The following is a 19,241-nucleotide window of genomic DNA, read 5'->3' on the forward strand; positions in this document are numbered from 1 at the left end:
AACAAAGACTCGGAGGACAGCAACTATCTTCCACCCTCCGAGGACGAGGTTAGCCTCGGCGACGAAGACTTTATCATGCCTGAGGAACCCGTCGAGCAGGAGCGCTTTAAGCACCGGCTAATTGCCACTGCAAGGAGCCTGAAAAAGAAGCAGCAGCAGCTTCGAGCTGACCAAGATCTGCTCAATGACAAATGGACTGATGTCCTGGCAGCCGAGGAATACGGCCTCGAGCACCCAACCAAAATTTACCCGAAGCGCAAATTGTTACCCCAATTCGACGATGAGGCGCTGGAGCCCGACCTACTAGCGCGTAATGCGGCTGACCGACCACCCCGAGGCCGGGACAAAGCGGCAACTCAGGCCGAACACCAGCCCGCACTATCGTGCCGCAAAAACAGAGACACAACAGCTCGGGGATACACATATGACCTGTGGCATGACCTGAAGGGCAAAGCAGGTCAGACCAGATCGATACGGATCACGGGGGCGTGCACTGACACGCGACGACGGCCATCCGGCCGGACATGCCAAACATAACCACGCTCAGGCCGAAAACCGCAGACGGACTACATCCGAGCTACGTCACGACTTGGCCCGATACAGAGGCGCCGCACACCCCCTCTGCTTCACCGACGAAGTAATGGGGCATGAGTTCCCAGAAGGGTTCAAACCCATGAATATCTAATATTACGATGGAACAACAGACCCCGCAGCATGGATTGAAGATTTCCTTCTCCATATCCACATGGCCCGCGGCGATGATCTCCACGCCATCCAATACCTCCCACTAAAACTAAAGGGACCAGCGCGGCACTGGCTAAACAGCCTCCTAGAGAACTCGATTGGCAGCTGGGAAGACTTGGAAGACGCCTTCCGCGATAATTTCCAATGTACATATGTATGACCTCCGGATGCCGATGACCTAAGTCACATTATCCAATAGCCCGGAGAGTCAGCCAGGAAGCTCTGGACTAGGTTCTTAATTAAAAAGAACCAAATTGTCGATTGCCCGGACGCCGAAGCCCTCGCAGCCTTTAAACACAGCGTCTGAGACGAGTGGCTCGCCCGGCACCTTGGCCAAGAAAAAACAAAATCCATGGCAGCCCTTACCGCTCTGATGACCCGCTTTTGCGCGGGAGAAGACAGCTGGCTCGCTCGTAGAAGCAACATCACCAGTGATCCGGGCACTTCAGAAGTTCGAGACAGCAACGGCAAGCCACGACGCCATAAACACAAGCGCCAAAATAATAATGAAGGAACGCAAGACACGGCGGTCAACGCCGAATTCAGTGGCTCCAAACCCGGTCAACGTAAAAAGCCATTCAAGGCAAACAGAGACGGACCATCCAATTTAGACAAGATACTGGATTGGCCCTGCCAGATTCATGGCACCCCCAATAAACTAGCCAATCACACCAACAGAAGCTGTTGGGTCTTTAAACAAGCCAGCAAGCTTAACGCCGAACACAAGGCCAAGGAGCCGCCCAGTGACAGTGACAACGAGGAGACTCGCGAGCCGAACACCGGGGGTCAGAAGCAATTTCCCCCAGAAGTAAAAACGGTGAACATGGTATACGTGACGCACACCCCTACAGGGGAGCGCAAGCTCGCGCTACGGGACGCCGACGCCTTAAAGCCAGTCGCCCCACAATTAAGCCAATGGGCGGCCTGCCCGATCAGTTCTGATCACAAGGACCACCTAGCCAGTATCCGTTACAAAGGTTTGACAGCTCTCATCCTCGACCCAATCGTCGATGGTTTCCATCTCACGAAAGTCCTTATGGGCAGCGGCAGTAGCCTTAACCTACTCTACCAAGACACTGTCTGCAAAATGGGCAATGATCCTTCAAGAATCAAACCCACCACAACTACCTTTAAGGGAACAGTATCCGGCATAGAAGTTCACTGCACGGGCTCAAATACATTCGAAGTCGTTTTCGGTTCGCCGAACAACTTTTTAAACGAAGGCTTGATCTTCGATATTGTCCCGTTCCGCAGTAGCTGCCAGGCACTACTCGGGCGGACCGCTTTTGCTCATTTCAAAGCGGTCCCACATTATGCCTATCCCCAGCTTAAGATGCCCGGTCCACGCGGCGTCATCACGATAAACGGACATACAGAATGCTCCCTCCGTATAGAGGAGCAAACTATGGCTAATGCGGCCGAAGTACAAAGCGGCCTTATCAAGCCGCGCACCTCGTCGGCCATCAAGCCGCTGGTCTCTATTAAACAGGACCGACCACTCTTAGAGCTGGATTAGCAGTTCGGCCTCCGTCGTTGACCCCATATACCTGCGAAGTTTGTACCGCGCATACATAATTATCCACTCAAAATACCCTGGTCATTGGCGGAGGCACAATACGGACAGGCCTACAAACACTCCCATACCTCTTTTCTAACTATTTTTTTAATCTTTTACCACGGGAGGCTCAAAGGCTGGTCCTCTCATGGACTCTTTCAGAGTTCGGCTTTGTATACTTACCCAAAGGCTATTCCTGTTAAGGAGTCCTTTCACCGAGGCAAGGCGGCACAGACGTGCGATAGGAGGTCCATTTAATTTTTTGTAGACCGCACTCTCTATTTCGAGCCTGTAAAGTGCCTTCTCCCTCAGCCTTCGACCCCCGGCATGTCAAATAGCCTGGGTCGTGGCGTTATTATCGGTAAGATGGCAATTGACATACCAATCAGGTTCCAGTGAACATAATCCATATTCAATATTTGCTTTTTCTAAAGAACTGACTTCTTCTTCTTCAGTTGTTTCACACACGCACCTCGGGACAAATCGCCAGGGGCTCAATATGGGAACAAATGAGTTGCCGATAAGTCCGAACAGCTTTATAGCACACTTCAGTGTCACGAGTTTGGCCTTATATGCATCAGCTCCGAATCATGTCTTTGGTCAATAGTTGGGTTGCCCGGCTCCTGTGCTTACTACCTTACGTTCCGCTCTATCGGCTAGGGTAGTAAAGGGAGAACTACTGCGCTTGTGTCCTGGTTTATCCAGATGAGCACTTCAGTAGAGAAAGCCAAAAACTGACTATCATGATGCGGCGAGAGCTGGTCAACCACTCGATGACTTATCAGAATCTTTCGTGATTCTCTCCGTATTACACGAAGGACCGCTCTTAAGGTCACCTATGTAACGCACCGTATTGGGATAACCGCATACATACCAGGGGCTATATTGTAGACCCACCGTCAAACTCCTATGGCTAAGTGAAAGTGTTAAAGCCCTATAGTCCGATTGCCTAGTTCGCCGCATTGACACCTCCTTCATGGACCAAGACGTTGGGTCAAGAGTGATCAAGTGCTTTTTCGAACACCCCCGTATTTTATGTGAGGGGGCCGAAGCCGACGACTGGAAAACTTTCAGATTATACAAAAACGGCCGCACAGGAGGAAACAAAACTTTTAGGCAAAAGTATAAAAAACATAGCCTTAATATATCATAATATTGTTTTTACAATTTCGATACATTCACTCGGAGATCATATCTTTTGAGCACTGACCCTCTATCAAGCGGGCGCCCTCTAGGACATCCTCAAAATAATGCTCCGGCATGTGTTTGTCCTTGCCCTCGGGTGGACTATTCGCTGCAATATCGGTGGCCTTCATCTTCGCCCAATACGTTTTGACATGGGCAAAGGCCATCCGTGCACCTTCAATGCACGCTGATCGCTTCATGGCATCGATACGCGGCACCACATCCATAAGTCGCTGCACCAAACCGAAATAACTATTCGGAACTGGCTCAGTCGGCCACAGCCGGACCACAACGTTCTTCATGGCAGATTCGGATATCTTGTGGAGCTCGGCCCACTGGGCCATCTGTTCTTCAGCAACAGTGTGCGCTTTGGCGTGCCAAACTCTGACCAGAAAAGCTTCTCCGTTGCATACCCTTCTTGCGCTTGATAAAACTGCGCCGCATCGGAGGCACTCTTCGGCAAGTCCAAGAATGCGTCTGGGGAGCTCCACATTTGATTAAGCGGGGCATACTTCGGATTGCCGAATTTAGTTTGTAATAAAACGGGCTTACCGGCCGCTATCTCCCCGGCTTGCCGGATCTCCCCCCGAGCCGCTCTAGACTCGGATCGTGCATCTCTCGCCTCTTGTAAGGCCTTCTCGAGTTCGGCTACTTGGGCCTTGTTTCCCTCCTCGAGTGCTTGGCATTTTCCAGTGGCATCCTTTAGATCTTGCTCTATTGAAGATATTCTCTCCTCGCACTGGCGCCGAGCAGCCTGCTCGGCCTTTAACTCTTCAGCTGCCTTCTTGGCAGACACATTACTCATCCTGGCTTGCTCCTTGGCTCGGGCTAGCTTGCCCGAAGGGTCTCAACCGCGGCAGCACTATCTGCAGTTACGCACGTCTCAGTATATAATTCTAGCTTCGCGCTCATGTTATTATACATACACACATTGACCGCCCCAACATACCTTGCGCCTCGTCGAGCCGCCGATTAATAAGCGTGATGTCATCATCCGCCACATCAAGCTTTTGCTTCAGACTTGAAACCTCTGTAGCGTGGGCAGTCGTCATGACAGCAATAGCCTTTGTTTTAACCCATTAGATTATTTCCTGGGCGTGTCTTTTTGGATCCTCTGATTGCCTCCCTTTGGGCGCCAACTAAAGTCTCAGGGGCTACTATCTATACACAGGTGCATTTTGCGTATAGAGCACAATCGAAAATATAACATTACGTACCTCGAAGCCTCTTAGCAGGCTCATGCAAGCTTCGTTCAATCCGCTTTTCTCGGACAGAATCCTCTCAATTACTGTACCCATTAAGGTGCGATGTTCCTCTGAGACGGACGCATGTTGCAACGTGTCCATCAATGTATTCGGCGCCCTCGGATCCCTGGAAGTGGCTGCAAGAATACGGACTCCCTTTAAAGGGATATGCTTACTCGACCCTAGAGTCGTTTCCGGCTGTAAACCGGATAGTCCGGGGTCTTTACTGTTGGTCCCCGTAGGGGCCGCACGCCCCGAACCCTGGGCGACCGAAGTTTCACCTTCGGGCATTGTCTTCATTGTCCCCCGCACCGCTCGTTGATCGGGAGAGATCCTCCGGAATGACACCTCGAAGTCGTCCGCCCTATTGGGCGAGAAGATCTGTGGGGGCGTCTCGCTTTCCATCTGCTCCAAAAGAAGATCCCCCGAGGAGGAAGACTGCTGAGGAAGGCTGCGTACCGGACTGCAAACGTATATTCTAGATGTTACCCTTGTAACAGGAAAAGAACGGGATGTGTTTATAGACACCCTTGTTCACTTACAATTCGGCTAAAGGCTTGTCCTGGCGAAGGAACTGTGCGACAACGTCGTCCTCCGAGCCTGAACCATCCGACGGGGGCATCTTCCCTCGCTTTGGAGCCTTTACCTCCCAATCTTCGGAGGCGTTTCTTTTCTTCCCATGAGGAGAAGGGATGTCAGTTCCCCCTTCTCTCTCGTCTTCGGAAGAGGGAGTCCTAATCTCCCCGGACATAGTGCCTGGTGTACCTTCAGAATGGAGGCCGTCTTCAGCCTTCTTGCTCTCCTCCTTATCCTTCCTCACCGGCACTTGGTATGGTGCCGGAGCCAGCATCCTTGTTAGCACAGGATTAGCTTAGTCTTCGGGGAGAGGGGCCGAACACCTAATTCGCTCCGCCTTTTTTATCCAGCCCTGGAAGAAGATGGTTTTGTCTCCGTCCCTTATTACGGGATATTTAGCCAAGCTGTGTTCAGGAGTCGAGTACTTACCGTGGTGTCCGGATGGTTGCGGTCAAGGCCGATGTCCTCGGTGGTATCCGGCCACTGCTTTCGTGTCCCGAAGAATGACTTCCACATTCCTTTGTGCATTGTGCCAGAGAAGTGCCGAAGGGTCCGTGGTCCTTCCGAATTGAACTCCCACATGCGGAGGGGTCGCCGCTGGCACGGCAGGATCCAGCGGACTAGCATTACTTGAATCACGTTGACCAGATCGGTGTCCCTCTCAAGAAAACTCTAGATGCGGCTCTGAAGAGACTGCACTTCGTCAGTTGATCCCTAGTCCAACCCCTTATTGATCCACGATGGGAGCCAAATTGGGGGGCCAGGTCGTAACGCTGGTGTAGCTTCCCACTTGGTACCACGGGGTTCAGTGATGTAAAACCATTCCCGCTTCCATAAGTTGGAGGATCCCGTGAAAGATCCTTTTGGTCAAAGAGCGTTGGTGAGCTTGCTCACCGTGGCACCACCACACTCCGCTTGCTCCCCCTCGATCACTTTCGGCTTCACATTAAAGGTCTTGAGCCATAAGCCGAAGTGTGGGGGAATACGAAGAAAGGCCTCGTACATGACAATAAATGTTGAGATGTGAAGAAAAGAGTCTGGGGCTAGATCGTGAAAATCTAGCCCGTAGTAGAACATAAGCCCACGGACGAAGGGGTGGAGAGCGAACCCTAGCCCCGGAGGAAGTGGGGGATGAATACGACCCTCTCGCCGGATCTGGCGGTAGGAATAACCTGCCCTTTAGCAGGGAGCCTGTGGGGGATTTCCACGGTCAGGTATCTTGCCGCCCGGAGCTTCGCAATATCCTCCTTTGTGACAGAAGAGGTCACCCACCGGCCTTGAGGGCTGGGTCTGGCCATGACTGGGAAGCTCGTAGTAATTGAGTTGAAACCTGGGTGCTGGAACTCGAGGTTGGAAAGATTGGGGAAGAGGCAGGCGTAGAGGAGAAAGATGGGTCTACGCCCCTTTACAAAGGCAGTGAATATCAAACGCCTCCTCCCGGGCCTTAAAACTCGCCTATTCCCAAGGAATCGTGCCAACGGGACGGTTGGATTACCCACGCCCGTATTGATGAGAATCCCGTAATAAGGGGACACGATCTCTGCTCCGACAAGACGTGCCAATGAAACTACATCGCAAAATATGGAGCGGCAGGCCGAAAAACGGTTCGAAATAATGACCGGGTGATAATGCGATCTCACGTTGCAAAAAGTTGTCAGTAGATTGGACTCGTGAAATATTATACTCTCTGCGGTGGTGTGTGGTACTTGTTTTACAGAGCCGGACACGTTTTCTGTGTTCAGAAAATACTCTGGAGTAATCGGAGGAGGAACCCGCCTTGCAATGCCGAAGACAATCTGCGCGCCGGACACCTCGTCATTGAAGCCTGGTTCAGGGGCTACTGAGGGAGTCCTGGATTAAGGGGTCCTCGGGCGTCCGGCCTGTTAGACATGGGCCGGACTGATGGGCTGTGAAGATGCAAGACCGAAGACTCTCACCCGTGTCCGGATGGGACTCACCTTGGTGTGGAAGGCAAGCTTGGCATTCGGATATGAAGATTCATTTCTCTATAACCGACTTTGTACAACCCTAGTCCCCTCCGTGTCTATATAAACCGGAGGGTTTAGTCCATAGGCACAATGATAATCATACAAGCTAGACTTCTAGGGTTTTAGCCATTACGATCTCATGGTGGATCAACTCTTGTAATACTCATATTCATCAAGATCAATCAAGCAGGAAGTAGGGTATTACCTCCATAGAGAGGGCCCGAACCTGGGTAAACATCGTGTCCCCTGTCTCCTGTTACCATCGACCTTAGACGCATAGTTCGGGACCCCCTACCTGAGATTCGCCGGTTTTGACACCGACAGGGGGCGCGCGCCACCTCCTATGGCCGGCCCTCTCTCCCCCACTAAGGCCCATGTAGGCCCATTACCTCCCGGGGGGGTCCGGTAACCCCCGGTACTCCGAAACTTATCCGAAACTTCCTGAAACCATTCCGGTGTCCGAATGTAACCTTCCAATATATGAATCTTTACCTCTCTACCATTTCGAGACTCCTCGTCATGTCCGTAATCTCATCCGGGACTCCGAACAAACTTCGGTCATCAAATCACATAACTCATAATACAAATCGTCTTCGAACGTTAAGCGTGCGGACCCTACGGGTTCGAGAACTATGTAGACATGACCGAGGCACATCTCCGGTCAATAACCAATAGCGGAACCTGGATGCTCATATTGGCTCGTAAATATTCTACGAAGATCTTTATTGGTCAAACCGCATAACAACATACGTTGTTCCCTTTGTCATCGGTATGTTACTTGCCCGAGATTCGATCGTCGGTATCATCATACCTAGTTCAATCTCATTACCGACAAGTCTCTTTACTCGTTCCGTAGTGCATCATCCCGTAACTAACTCATTAGTCACATTGCTTGCAAGGCTTATAGTGATGTGCATTACCGAGAGGGCCCAGAGATACCTCTCCGATACACGGAGTGACAAATCCTAGTCTTGATCTATGCCAACCCAACAAACACCATCAGAGACACCTGTAGAGCATATTTACAATCACCCAGTTATGTTGTGACGTTTGATAGCACACAAGGTGTTCCTTCGGTATTCAGGAGTTGCATAATCTCATAGTCAGAGGAACATGTATAAGTCATGAAGAAAGCAATAGCAATAAAACTAAACGATCATTATGCTAAGCTAACGGATGTGTCTTGTCCATCACATCATTCTCTAATGATGTGATCCCGTTCATCAAATGACAACACATGTCTATGGTTAGGAAACTTAACCATCTTTGATTAACGAGCTAGTCAAGTAGAGGCATACTAGGGACACTTTGTTTTGTCTATGTATTCACACATGTACCCAGTTTTCGATTAATACAATTCTAGCATGAATAATAAACATTTATCATGATAAGGAAATATAAATAACAACTTTATTATTGCCTCTAGGGCATATTTCCTTCACATTTTGCATCATGTTTTCTTACTGTTATTTATGATGTTTTTTCCATAATAATGATTTTTTGGAGTAATTTTAATGCCTTTTCTCTCATAATATGCAAGGTATACACAAAGAGGGAGAATTCCGGCAGCTGGAAATCTGGACCTGGAAAAGCTACGTCAGGCTACCTATCTGCACAACTCCAAACAAGTTGAAACTTCACAGAGAATTTTTATGGAATATTTGAGGAATATTGGAGCAAATAACTACCCGAGGGGGCCCACCAGGTGGGCACAACCCACCTGCGCGTGCCAGGGAGCCCAGGTGCGCCCTGGTGGGTTGTGCTCACCCAGGCCCACCTCCGGTACCCATCTTCTGGTATATAGGTCATTTTGACCTAGAAAAAACAACGGGAGGACTTTCGGGATGGAGCGCCGCTGTCTCGAGGCGGAACTTGGGCAGGAGCACTTTTGCCCTCCGGCGGAGCGATTCCGCCGGGGGAACTTCCCTCCCGGAGGGGGAAATCATCGTCATCATCATCACCAACAACTCTCCCATCTTGGGGAGGGCAATCTCCATCAACATCTTTAACAGCACCATCTCATCTCAAACTCTAGTTCATCTCTTGTGTTCAATCTTGCTACCGGAACTATAGATTGGTGCTTGTAGGTGACTAGTAGTGTTGATTACATCTTGTAGTTGATTACTATATGGTTTATTCGGTGGAAGATTATATGTTCAGATCCATTATGCTATTTAATACCCCTCTGATCTTGAGCATGATTATCATTTGTGAGTAGTTACTTTTGTTCTTGAGGTCACGGGAGAAATCATGTTGCAAGTAATCATGTGAATTTGATATGTGTTCGATATTTTGATAGTATGTATGTTGTGATTCCCTTAGTGGTGTCATGTGAACGTCGACTACATGACACTTCACCATATTTGGGCCTAAGGGAATGCATTGTGGATTAGCAATTAGATGATGGGTTGCGAGAGTGACAGAAGCTTAAACCCTAGTTTATGCGCTATTCCGTAAGGGACCGATTGGATCCAAAAGTTTAATGCTATGGTTAGAATTTATTCTTAATACTTTTCTCATAGTTGCGGATGCTTGCGGGAAGGTTAATCATAAGTAGGAGGCTTGTTCAAGTAAGAATAGCACCTAAGCACCGGTCCACCCACATATCAAATTATCCCAGTACCGAACACGAATTAAACCAACATGGTGAAAGTGACTAGATGAAATTCCCGTGTACCCTCAAGAACGCTTTGCTTATCATAAGAGACTGTTTTGGCCTGTCCTTTGCCTCAAAAGGATTGGGCTACCTTGCTGCACTTTTGTTACTACTATCGTTACTTAGTCGTTACAAATTATCTTGCTATCAAACTACTCCGCTGCTTACAATTTCAGCACTTGCAGACATTACCTTGCTGAAAACCACTTGTCATTTCCTTCTGCTCCTTGTTGGGTTCGACACTCTTACTTATCGGAAAGAGCTACAATTGGCACATATACTTGTGGGTCATCACCTGCCGAGTACGTCTCCGCCGACCTCCTCGCCATCGAGTGCACTGACCTCCACGCACCGCTCGCCAGCCGAGTTCGTCTCCGCCGACCTCCTCGCCGTCGAGTGCAGCCTGGACCCCCCAATCATATTTCGTGTTGCTCAGCGCCTGGGACCCCAGGTGCAGGCACTGCCGCGTCACTCCCTTGCGCGTCTTCATGGAAAAACTCAGGCACGACCGCACGAGTAGAGATCGTGGTGGATGCTTGTGGCCGTGGAATGGTGCATGTTGTGGCCGTGCGGTCTTCAGGCATTCGTAGGAGTGGCCATGACTGATGGTTGATGTCTACTACACAACTTGTTCTTGTAGACCCGTGTTGGGCCTCCAAGCGCAGAGTTTTGTAGGACAGTAGCAATTTTCCCTCAAGTGAATGACCTAAGGTTTATCAATCCGTGGGAGGCGTAGGATGAAGATGGTCTCTCTCAAACAACCCTGCAACCAAATAACAAAAAGTCTGTTGTGTCGCCAACACACCAAATACAATGGCAATTTGTATAGGTGCACTAGTTTGGCAAAGAGATGGTAATAAAAGCGTAGTAATGATAGTAGATATTGATTTTTGTAATATGAACAATAAAAACAGCAAGGTAGCAATTGATAAAACGGAGCACAAATGGTATTGCAATGCTTGAAAATGAGGCCTAGGATCCATACTTTCGCTAGTGCAATCTCTCAGCAATACTAACCTAATTGGATCATATAACCATCCCTCAACGTGTGATGAAGAATCACTCCAAAGTTCTTATCTAGCAGAGAACATAATAAGATATTGTCTGTAGGGTATGAAACCACCTTAAAGTTATTCTTTCCGTTCGATCTATTCAAGAGTTCGTACTAAAATAACGCAAAGTTATTCTTTCCGTTCGATCTATCCAAGAGTTCGTACTAAAATAACACCATATGATACACATCAACCAACTCTAATGTCACCTAGATACTCCAATGTCACCACAAGTATCCATGAGTTAATTATACGATACGCATCAAACAATTTCCGATTGATAATACTCGATCCAACACAAAGAACCTCAAAGAGTGGCCCAAGATTTCTACCGGAGAAACAAAAGACGAGAACGTGCATCAACCCCTATGCATAGATCACCCCAATGTCACCTCGGGAATCCGCGAGTTGAGTGCCAAAACATATCTCAAGTGAATCAATATAATACCCCATTGTCACCACGGGTATTCATATGCAAGACATATATCAAGTGCTCTCAAATCCATAAAAGTATTCAATCCGATAACAACGAAATCTCAAAGGGAAAACTCAATTCATCACAACAAGATAGAGAGGGGAAACCACCATATGATCCAACTATATTAACAAAGCCCACGATACATCAAGATCGTGACATCTCAAGAACACGAGAGAGAGAGAGAGAGAGAGAGAGAGATTAAACACATAGCTACTGGTACAAACCCTCAGCCCCGAGGGTGGACTACTCCATCCTCATCATGGTGGCCACCGGGATGATGAAGATGGCCACCGGTGACAATTTCCCCCTCCGGCAGGGTGTCGAAACGGGGTCTAGATTGGTTTTTCGTGGCTACAGAGGCTTGCGGCGGCGAAACTTCTGATCTATCGACTCCCCTAGGGTTTTTGGAATACTTGGGAATTTATAGGGCGAAGAGGCGGTGCGGGAGGCCACCAAGGTGGGCACAACCCCAGGCACGCCCAGGTGGGTTGTGCCCCCCTCGAGGCACCCCTCTGGTACTTCTTTGGCCCATGTTGTTCCTTCTGGTCCATAAAAATTCTCCAACAAGTTTCGCCATGTTTAGACTCCGTTTGGTTTTGATTTTCTGCGATGTAAAAAACAAGCAAAAAACGGCAACTGGCACTGGGCACTATGTCAATAGGTTAGTACCCAAAAAATGATATAAAGTTGCTATAAAATGATTGTAAAACATTCAAGAATGATAATATAATAGCATGGAACAAGCAAGAATTATAGATACGTTGGAGACGTATCAATGGTTAAGGAGGAGCACATGGCTTGACGGGGATGAGCCGTCGGTGGTGACCATGACAGCCGCCGGTGGGTGCAGGCACGTCGGTAGGAGATGTGGCGGATGACAGCAGGTCGTGCAGCATTGTTGGTCGGGCGGCTTGAGCAGAGCACGTGCAGAAGGAGCAGAGAGGTGAAGGAGAAGGTAAGGAAGCACGGCCGGCTCGGTCAAGAGCCGACCGGTGAGGTGCACGAGGAGGCGCGAAGGTGCCCAGGCATGACGGCCAGCAGGTCGTTCTGTGCGCGGCTAGAGGCGTGGAGTTACATGACGGCTTGGAGCGGCGTGTTTAGTGGCCAGCAGGGCAGCCGGCAGTGCGTGGTAATTAGCAAGGCCACCAACGGTGGCGACGCTGGCTTGTGGCGCGGTGCAACATTGCACATCAACTGTTTGACGAAACGTCTACAATGGGATGAATGAAAAGAAATAGAAATATTGCCATGTGGACATGAACCGGTCAAAAACCATGCTGAGTCAGCATGGATACTGCTTCAGTTGAGTCGGGGATCAAAGTTGTCCGGTTTCAAGAGTTGAGGGTGCAAATTGTTAGGTTTCATATTTGAGAGACTAAATATAGACTCCATCAAAAATTAAGGGACGAAAAGTATACTTTTATCTTTTAATTACCTATAAGAACAACGTGTACATCACTACACCATATACAACCGCTTTGGAGAAGGTAAAAGAGAAGCGATCCACCGTTCATGGAACCCAAACTTCATAAAATCCCCATCAATTCCTCCCGAATTTGATCAGAAATCCATCTGGGGCTTTACATCCACCCCGTCCCGCCATCAAAGCGGAATGCAAATGCGGAGGGAGAATGTAGTGTAACCTTTGGGGAGCAGGTGGAGCGGTGGCGGCTGTATAGGGCTCGTGCTCTCTTGTTTTTCTGTTTTTTTTTCTTAAAACGAATTCTCTCGGTTTAACATTGCTCGTTGTCATGCCTTTTGTTGTTTGGCATAAATTTAACGGAATAAAATGTGTGCACGACGAGATATAAAGACTGGAAAAGTTCTGTGTTCAATATTGGAAAAATGTTGCCATTCACAAAAAAGAAAAAGGTGTCCTAAAACAAAAAGGCAAACGTGACCTTGGCGTGATGCCCTTCGGCTGAACCGTCATTGACCTGACCGTGGACGCGTCGGGAGACAGATCTCACTCCACCACTCGCACCCGTCCCCACTCCCGACCGCGCAGCCCTCCCCTTCGTCGGCAGCCCAAAAACCCTCGGGGGCGAAGCGAGGAGAGGACGGCAATGGCGGAGGCGCGCCGCAGCCACCCGTCGCAGTACGTGAAGCTGACCAAGGACCAGGACGCTTCCGCCTCCGGCCCCGGCGTGGAGGACATCCGCCCTGGCGAGCTCAACCTGCCCGTCGCCGTCCCGCAGGTCGGTCTCGCCATTCCTCGCGCGATCCTCCTTTTCTTCCCGTTGCTGCTGCTGCGATTGTTTGTTCGATCTGATTTTGGGCGGTGTGACTATATAGCTGGAGCGGATGAAGTGCATCCAGTGTGGGCAGGTGCTGCCTGAGGGCCACAAGGCGCCGGCCGACGAGCAGTGGACCACCGGCATCTTCGGTTGCGCTGAAGACCCCGAGAGCTGTAAGTGACGTGGAATTTCCTTCTCGCCGTTGCATTTGGTCTGCCCCTTCAACTGCCTAGCCGATCTAGTTCTGCTACTTCCTACCCTAGACGTATCGCACATTCAAAATTCGTGGTAGTTTTGATATGCTGATAGCCTGATACCCCTGGAGATGCCAGAGTTGGCAGGAACTTTCATGCGGATCTGCACAGGATGGGATTGTGTTGCTGTGGTTCAGCTCAGGGTTTCTGGCTATCACACACATTCCACAACTCAGCAACTAGATGTTTGTTTCCATGGCATTGAAGTGTTACTGACGTGTTACCATAGAGGCTAGGTGTTTCAGTTTTAAATCCTTTAGCGGTCCTGCGTATGAAGCACACGCAGGTTTTTATTATGAAAATCCTTGCAGGTACATCAAGTGAATCCCTAGTAAGAAAAGAGGAACAACATGTGTGCTGGACAAGGATGGCCCATACACCTCCCATCCTCATTTTTTTTTCATTTAGGCTTATATTGTTTCCCATTTTTTGCATGTGTTTGTTAGAGACTATTTTAAAGCATGAAAGATGTTTCTTTGGAAATTTTAATTGCAAATTACAACAGTATTGATACTTATATATCAATGTGAAATATTTCCACATTAGTTTAGTGAGCAGTTGCCAGCCAGAAATTTTGTGTTACCTCCTTTTTACGTGTTACCAGTTGAGACAGTTTTCAAACAAAGATGCCCTGCAAATCTTAATTTCCTTCCTCTCTATCATTTTTCCATTAACATGGTGAACTTAATCAACGAACAAACCATGGTAGACTAAACATACAGTCTTTTTCTAATGTCTATGAGAAAGGCATGATTTATATTTTACACTGCACATATAAACTCAGTTGTAAACTGGTGCCAATCCGATGCTGATATATGTCTTATACTACACGTGTAACTCAAATTTGTAATGTGGACCAATCTGATGCGTATCTGACCTCCATTTAGGAGCTATTTTACCTAGAAGTCCAAATTGAGTACTTGTTAATTTTGTTTTATAGCTTCCCTGGGTCGTCCTTCTCCCACATTTTTAGCAGATGTATATGAAAACCCATATCTTTATACATTTTATTTTGAAATATTAATTGTTCAAATACATTTTTTTATCATATTGCAAGCCTTTATGGTTCACATATTTGTAGTACTGTTATTTTTCAGTCTTCTATTATCTTTGCAAAATTAGCCCTGTGATGATGTGCTCATGTGGGAAGGATTAGGCACTGGTCACTGTCTGAAAGAAATAAAGAGTACTCCCTCTGTCCCATAATATAAGACATATTGAATGTAATAACATCTTATATTATGGGACGGAGGGAGTAGTAGTCATAACGTTTGGTTCTGATTATCATGTTCTCAATGTTAAAGTCGACCCTTCTTTTTTCTGTATTTGGGAAGTTCTTCAAGATGTACACACTTCTCCATCTAACTGCCAGTTATGGTTTTAGCTCTTTTGGGCTCTCTGCAAAATCAACACGCTGTTATAATGTGCTCATATTGAAAAGAATTAATCATTGTTCCGGTTGGATTCCAAATTGTTTCAAAGAAGCAAAAACTAGTTGCAACGTTTACTTTTATTACGATGCTTTCGATCTAGAGACGTCTTTCTCCTTGATCTGTTTGAATATTCTTCTACAGGTACACTTTCCCGGTATAAGTGTTAATTGTGATAAACTGTTGAGCACATAAATGACTGCGGCATACATGGCCGAAACCCGAAAGCTTAAATGAATAGCATTACTCTGTAGCTAATGGCTAATTCCTTTATGCTTCTTTATGCCCTTCAAATTGTGTCATCATAGGGTTTGTGATGTGTGCACCTTTATGCTTCAGTCCACACAGTTTTCATATGTATTACTGCTATATTCCGAGATACTTCTGAACCTCTTATGTGCCTGATCTTCTTAATGTGTTAGGCTGGACTGGACTATTCTGCCCCTGTGTGTTGTTTGGACGAAATGTTCAGGCCCTTAGAGAAGATATCCCACGGACAAGACCCTGCACTTGCCATGCTGTCTGTATTGAAGGTGGCATTGCATTAGCAATCCTTACGGCTATATTCCATGGTGTTGACCCAGACACATTGATCCTGATTGGTGAAGGCCTGGTCTGCAGTTGGTGGATATGCTCTCAATATACTAGTATTATTCGTGAAAAGCTTCAGAAGAAGTATCATCTCGAGGTACTTCTTTCTCTCTTCCACAGTTTTCTTTGTATGTGTCATGATTAATCGCATTCATAAGAACATCTACAAACAGTTGTATTTATTTCTACTATAAGAACTACACAATTGCATTCTCCATCTGAGATAGTTGTAGCAGGTATTCAGGAGTCCAGAAGTAAACTCTTAGCTTTGCATTGTTAAAGTTATGTGGTCAGTCTCATGACATTTTTGCTTGGCATTGTCCACTGGCGGTAGCTGGTTATATCATTGAATTATCAGATCATTTTATCAATTCTTGCTTGGCTACCTTTTCACGTATAGTATCTTTTTGTGGTCACTAATTCTAACTAGTTGTCAAGTCTAGCATTTGATAAGTGGGCTGGGTTTCTACTTTCGTGCATCAGTATTACGGGCCTTTTGCTAACCACCACATATTGTTCTGCTTCCACCAGAACTCTCCATGCAATCCTTGCATAGTCCACTGCTGCTTTCACTACTGCGCGAACTGTCAGGAGCATTGTCGTGGTTTTGTCACGGCAGATGTCCTAGAGAAAGGACTTAGTCGTTCAGTCATCGCTACGGGTTAGCTTAAAGGGGTTAAAGCGGACAAGGGACGCAAGAGAGTTTTATACTAGTTCGGCCCCTTACGATGAAGGTAAAAGCCTACATCTAGTTGTGATGGAATTGCTGGGTTTTCGATGACCAGGGAACGAATACGCTTTGCCTGAGTCTCGAGTTGTTGTCGGTTGTCCCTGGACCGCCGCCGGGTCGTCCCCTTATATATACGGGTTGACGTCCGTCGGTTTACATAATCCCGAGGCTGGCTCATAATCGTGTCCGGCTCGGTCTCTGCTACTTCTATCTTACAACACAAGTTTACATATCAATGTCGGTTTATGTCTACAGGCCTTAAACCGGCCTTGGGCCCTGGGCCTTCATAAAGCGTCACTGTCTGTCTTCATGGACTTCAGATACAGATGAACTACTTATGGGGTTAACCCGGCCTCTCCTGGCCGGTTTACGCCCAGTGGTAATATCCCCAACATTAGGCCCCAGATTGATTTGAACTGGTTCATGTCAATCCTCAATACTTAAAAAAAATTCTTCTTCAACATCTTCACATAATCTTGTAAACCGTCGTGACATCATCTTCTAGGACCATGGTAAACCACCGTGAGGTCACCTGTTATTTAAAACTGTGTATAATCCACCTTCATTAATGAGCCTCCGACAATCAAGGCGACAGCTCCGCCTCATATCCAAAATTTAGGCTCCTCGATTTTCGCGCCTGACGCTTATCTTTCTGCCCTTATAAATAGGGCCAGGTGGTCTTCCCATTTTTCCCCCTCGTGCCTCTTCGCGTCGTCGTCTTCCTCGCGCCGACCGACCCTCGAGCTCTGCCGCCGCCGTCGTCCTTCATTTCTGCTTCGACAAAGGCCGCTGCATCAACCTGATTGTATCAGAGAAAAGTGGTGATCCTCCGCCGCTTCCTCCTGCACTAGTAAGTCCCTCTTCTTCTCGCCCTAGATCCGCCATTAGGGTTCGGTGTTCTTCATAGCTTGAAGCTGTTCTTCCTTCGGTAGCACCAATGGCCGGTTAGATCTGACCATTTTCAGCGCCTTTTGTAATTTAGACTCCTTTCTTCTTGTTAAGGCACCTGCTTGATATCGAACTCATCTGAACTTACTGAACTTTTAACACGTTGGAAATTAGGTCAGAATATATTTTGTTTTTCCAACGCGCGGTAGATCTGAAATTACCATGGCAAGATGTGAAACTTGGTTCTTCCTTCACTTATACACTTTTAATACCAGATTGGGCGGTTTAACTTCATATACAAAATGATGACCCAGTAGATACCATTAGTCCCCTGTTGAACCGCCGATGCATGACACTGTTTCCATTGCCAGACTCCGGTTTACGAATAACCAAATCCGGTTTATCAATATGCGTGTATCCTTATACCGCTGTATAGTTCTCCACTGTAAATCTTAAACCGGCAATAATCATGTTTCAGATTTCCATTGCCATGGCCAAGCAAGTCTATGAATGCAATTGGGCTCCTTCTCGAGTAACCGAAGAGCAGTTAAACAATCTTGTTAAAACGGGCGCTTTAGCCAAAAAAGATGTCATCCACTGGAGGGTCCCTGGCCCGGAAAATCCTCCTGCACCCAAGGACGGAGAGGTAGCCGTGTTTGCTGATCATCTCAGACGAGGTTTCAGCCCTCCCGGTTCAAAAAAATTCCGGGATGTACTGGCCAGTTTTCAACTGCGCCCTCAAGACATTGGTCCCAATTCTGTGACCAACATCTGCCGCTTCCAAGTCTTCTGTGAGGCTTATCTGCAGGAGGAACCTACAGTCGAACTGTTTAGGGATTTCTTTCACTTAAACCGTCGCACAAAATTCTCGGATGGACCCAATACGGAACTGGGCGGAATGGCGGTTCAGAAAAGGAAGGAAGTCACCTTCCCTCATCCCAAACTCCACAGTCACCCCAAAGAGTGGAACCAGTCTTGGTTTTATTGTATGGATACATCTCCACCTGATGAAAACCCCCTGCTGGGTTACCGCCCTGAACGCCTTAGCAACACACATCCTTTTCCTTAGAGGTTGACGGCAAAATAAAGGGCCAACTATGCTCCCCAATTATCAAAGCTTAGAGCCTTCATGGCGAACGGTTTGACAGGAGTTGATCTTGCTCGTTGATGGATAAGCTGGAGTATTCTGCCCTTAAGCCGGTGCTCCGGTTTGATGTGTGAGTATACGGGGAGTTTGAAGGATGCTCAGCGGCACATTGACATTCAGCTTACAGATGCAGAAGTCACTGAGGCTGTAAAGAAAATGCTGAACGAACCGGAGGCTGTCTGTGCCCAAACCGGACTACTCCCTTTCTGCGCTTTCAACAAACCGCCAGCTGTAAGAATCATATAATCTTTTTATCTAAGTTTCTTTTGTCCAAATATTCTCTGAAAGTGTGATTATCTTCTGACAGGGTGATGATCCATTCTGGAACAAGAAACCACCACAAGACAAACCGGTCAAGCCGCAAGATAAACCGGTCAAGCCAGTTCGTCCAAAGACCAAGGTTATCAAAAAACCTGCCAAGAAAAGGACCATTGCATCCTCCGAGCTACCAGCTGATGACGATGTGGGTAATCCGGAATCAGAGGT

General features: G+C 47.6%; 1 protein-coding gene across 1 annotated transcript; it reads left to right on the forward strand.

The window, feature by feature from the left end:
* The first annotated feature begins 13,175 nt into the window (after positions 1–13,175).
* Positions 13,176–16,361, forward strand: LOC109764719 (cell number regulator 6-like). Its single transcript, XM_045232209.2, has 3 exons — positions 13,176–13,676; positions 13,774–13,888; positions 15,822–16,361. Exons 1-3 carry the CDS (start codon positions 13,545–13,547, stop codon positions 16,133–16,135), a joined length of 561 nt encoding a protein of 186 aa, XP_045088144.2. The 5' UTR covers positions 13,176–13,544; the 3' UTR covers positions 16,136–16,361.
* Positions 16,362–19,241: the final 2,880 nt, after the last annotated feature.

Source organism: Aegilops tauschii, chromosome 1, assembly GCF_002575655.3.
Source record: "Aegilops tauschii subsp. strangulata cultivar AL8/78 chromosome 1, Aet v6.0, whole genome shotgun sequence".
NCBI lineage: Eukaryota > Viridiplantae > Streptophyta > Magnoliopsida > Poales > Poaceae > Aegilops > Aegilops tauschii.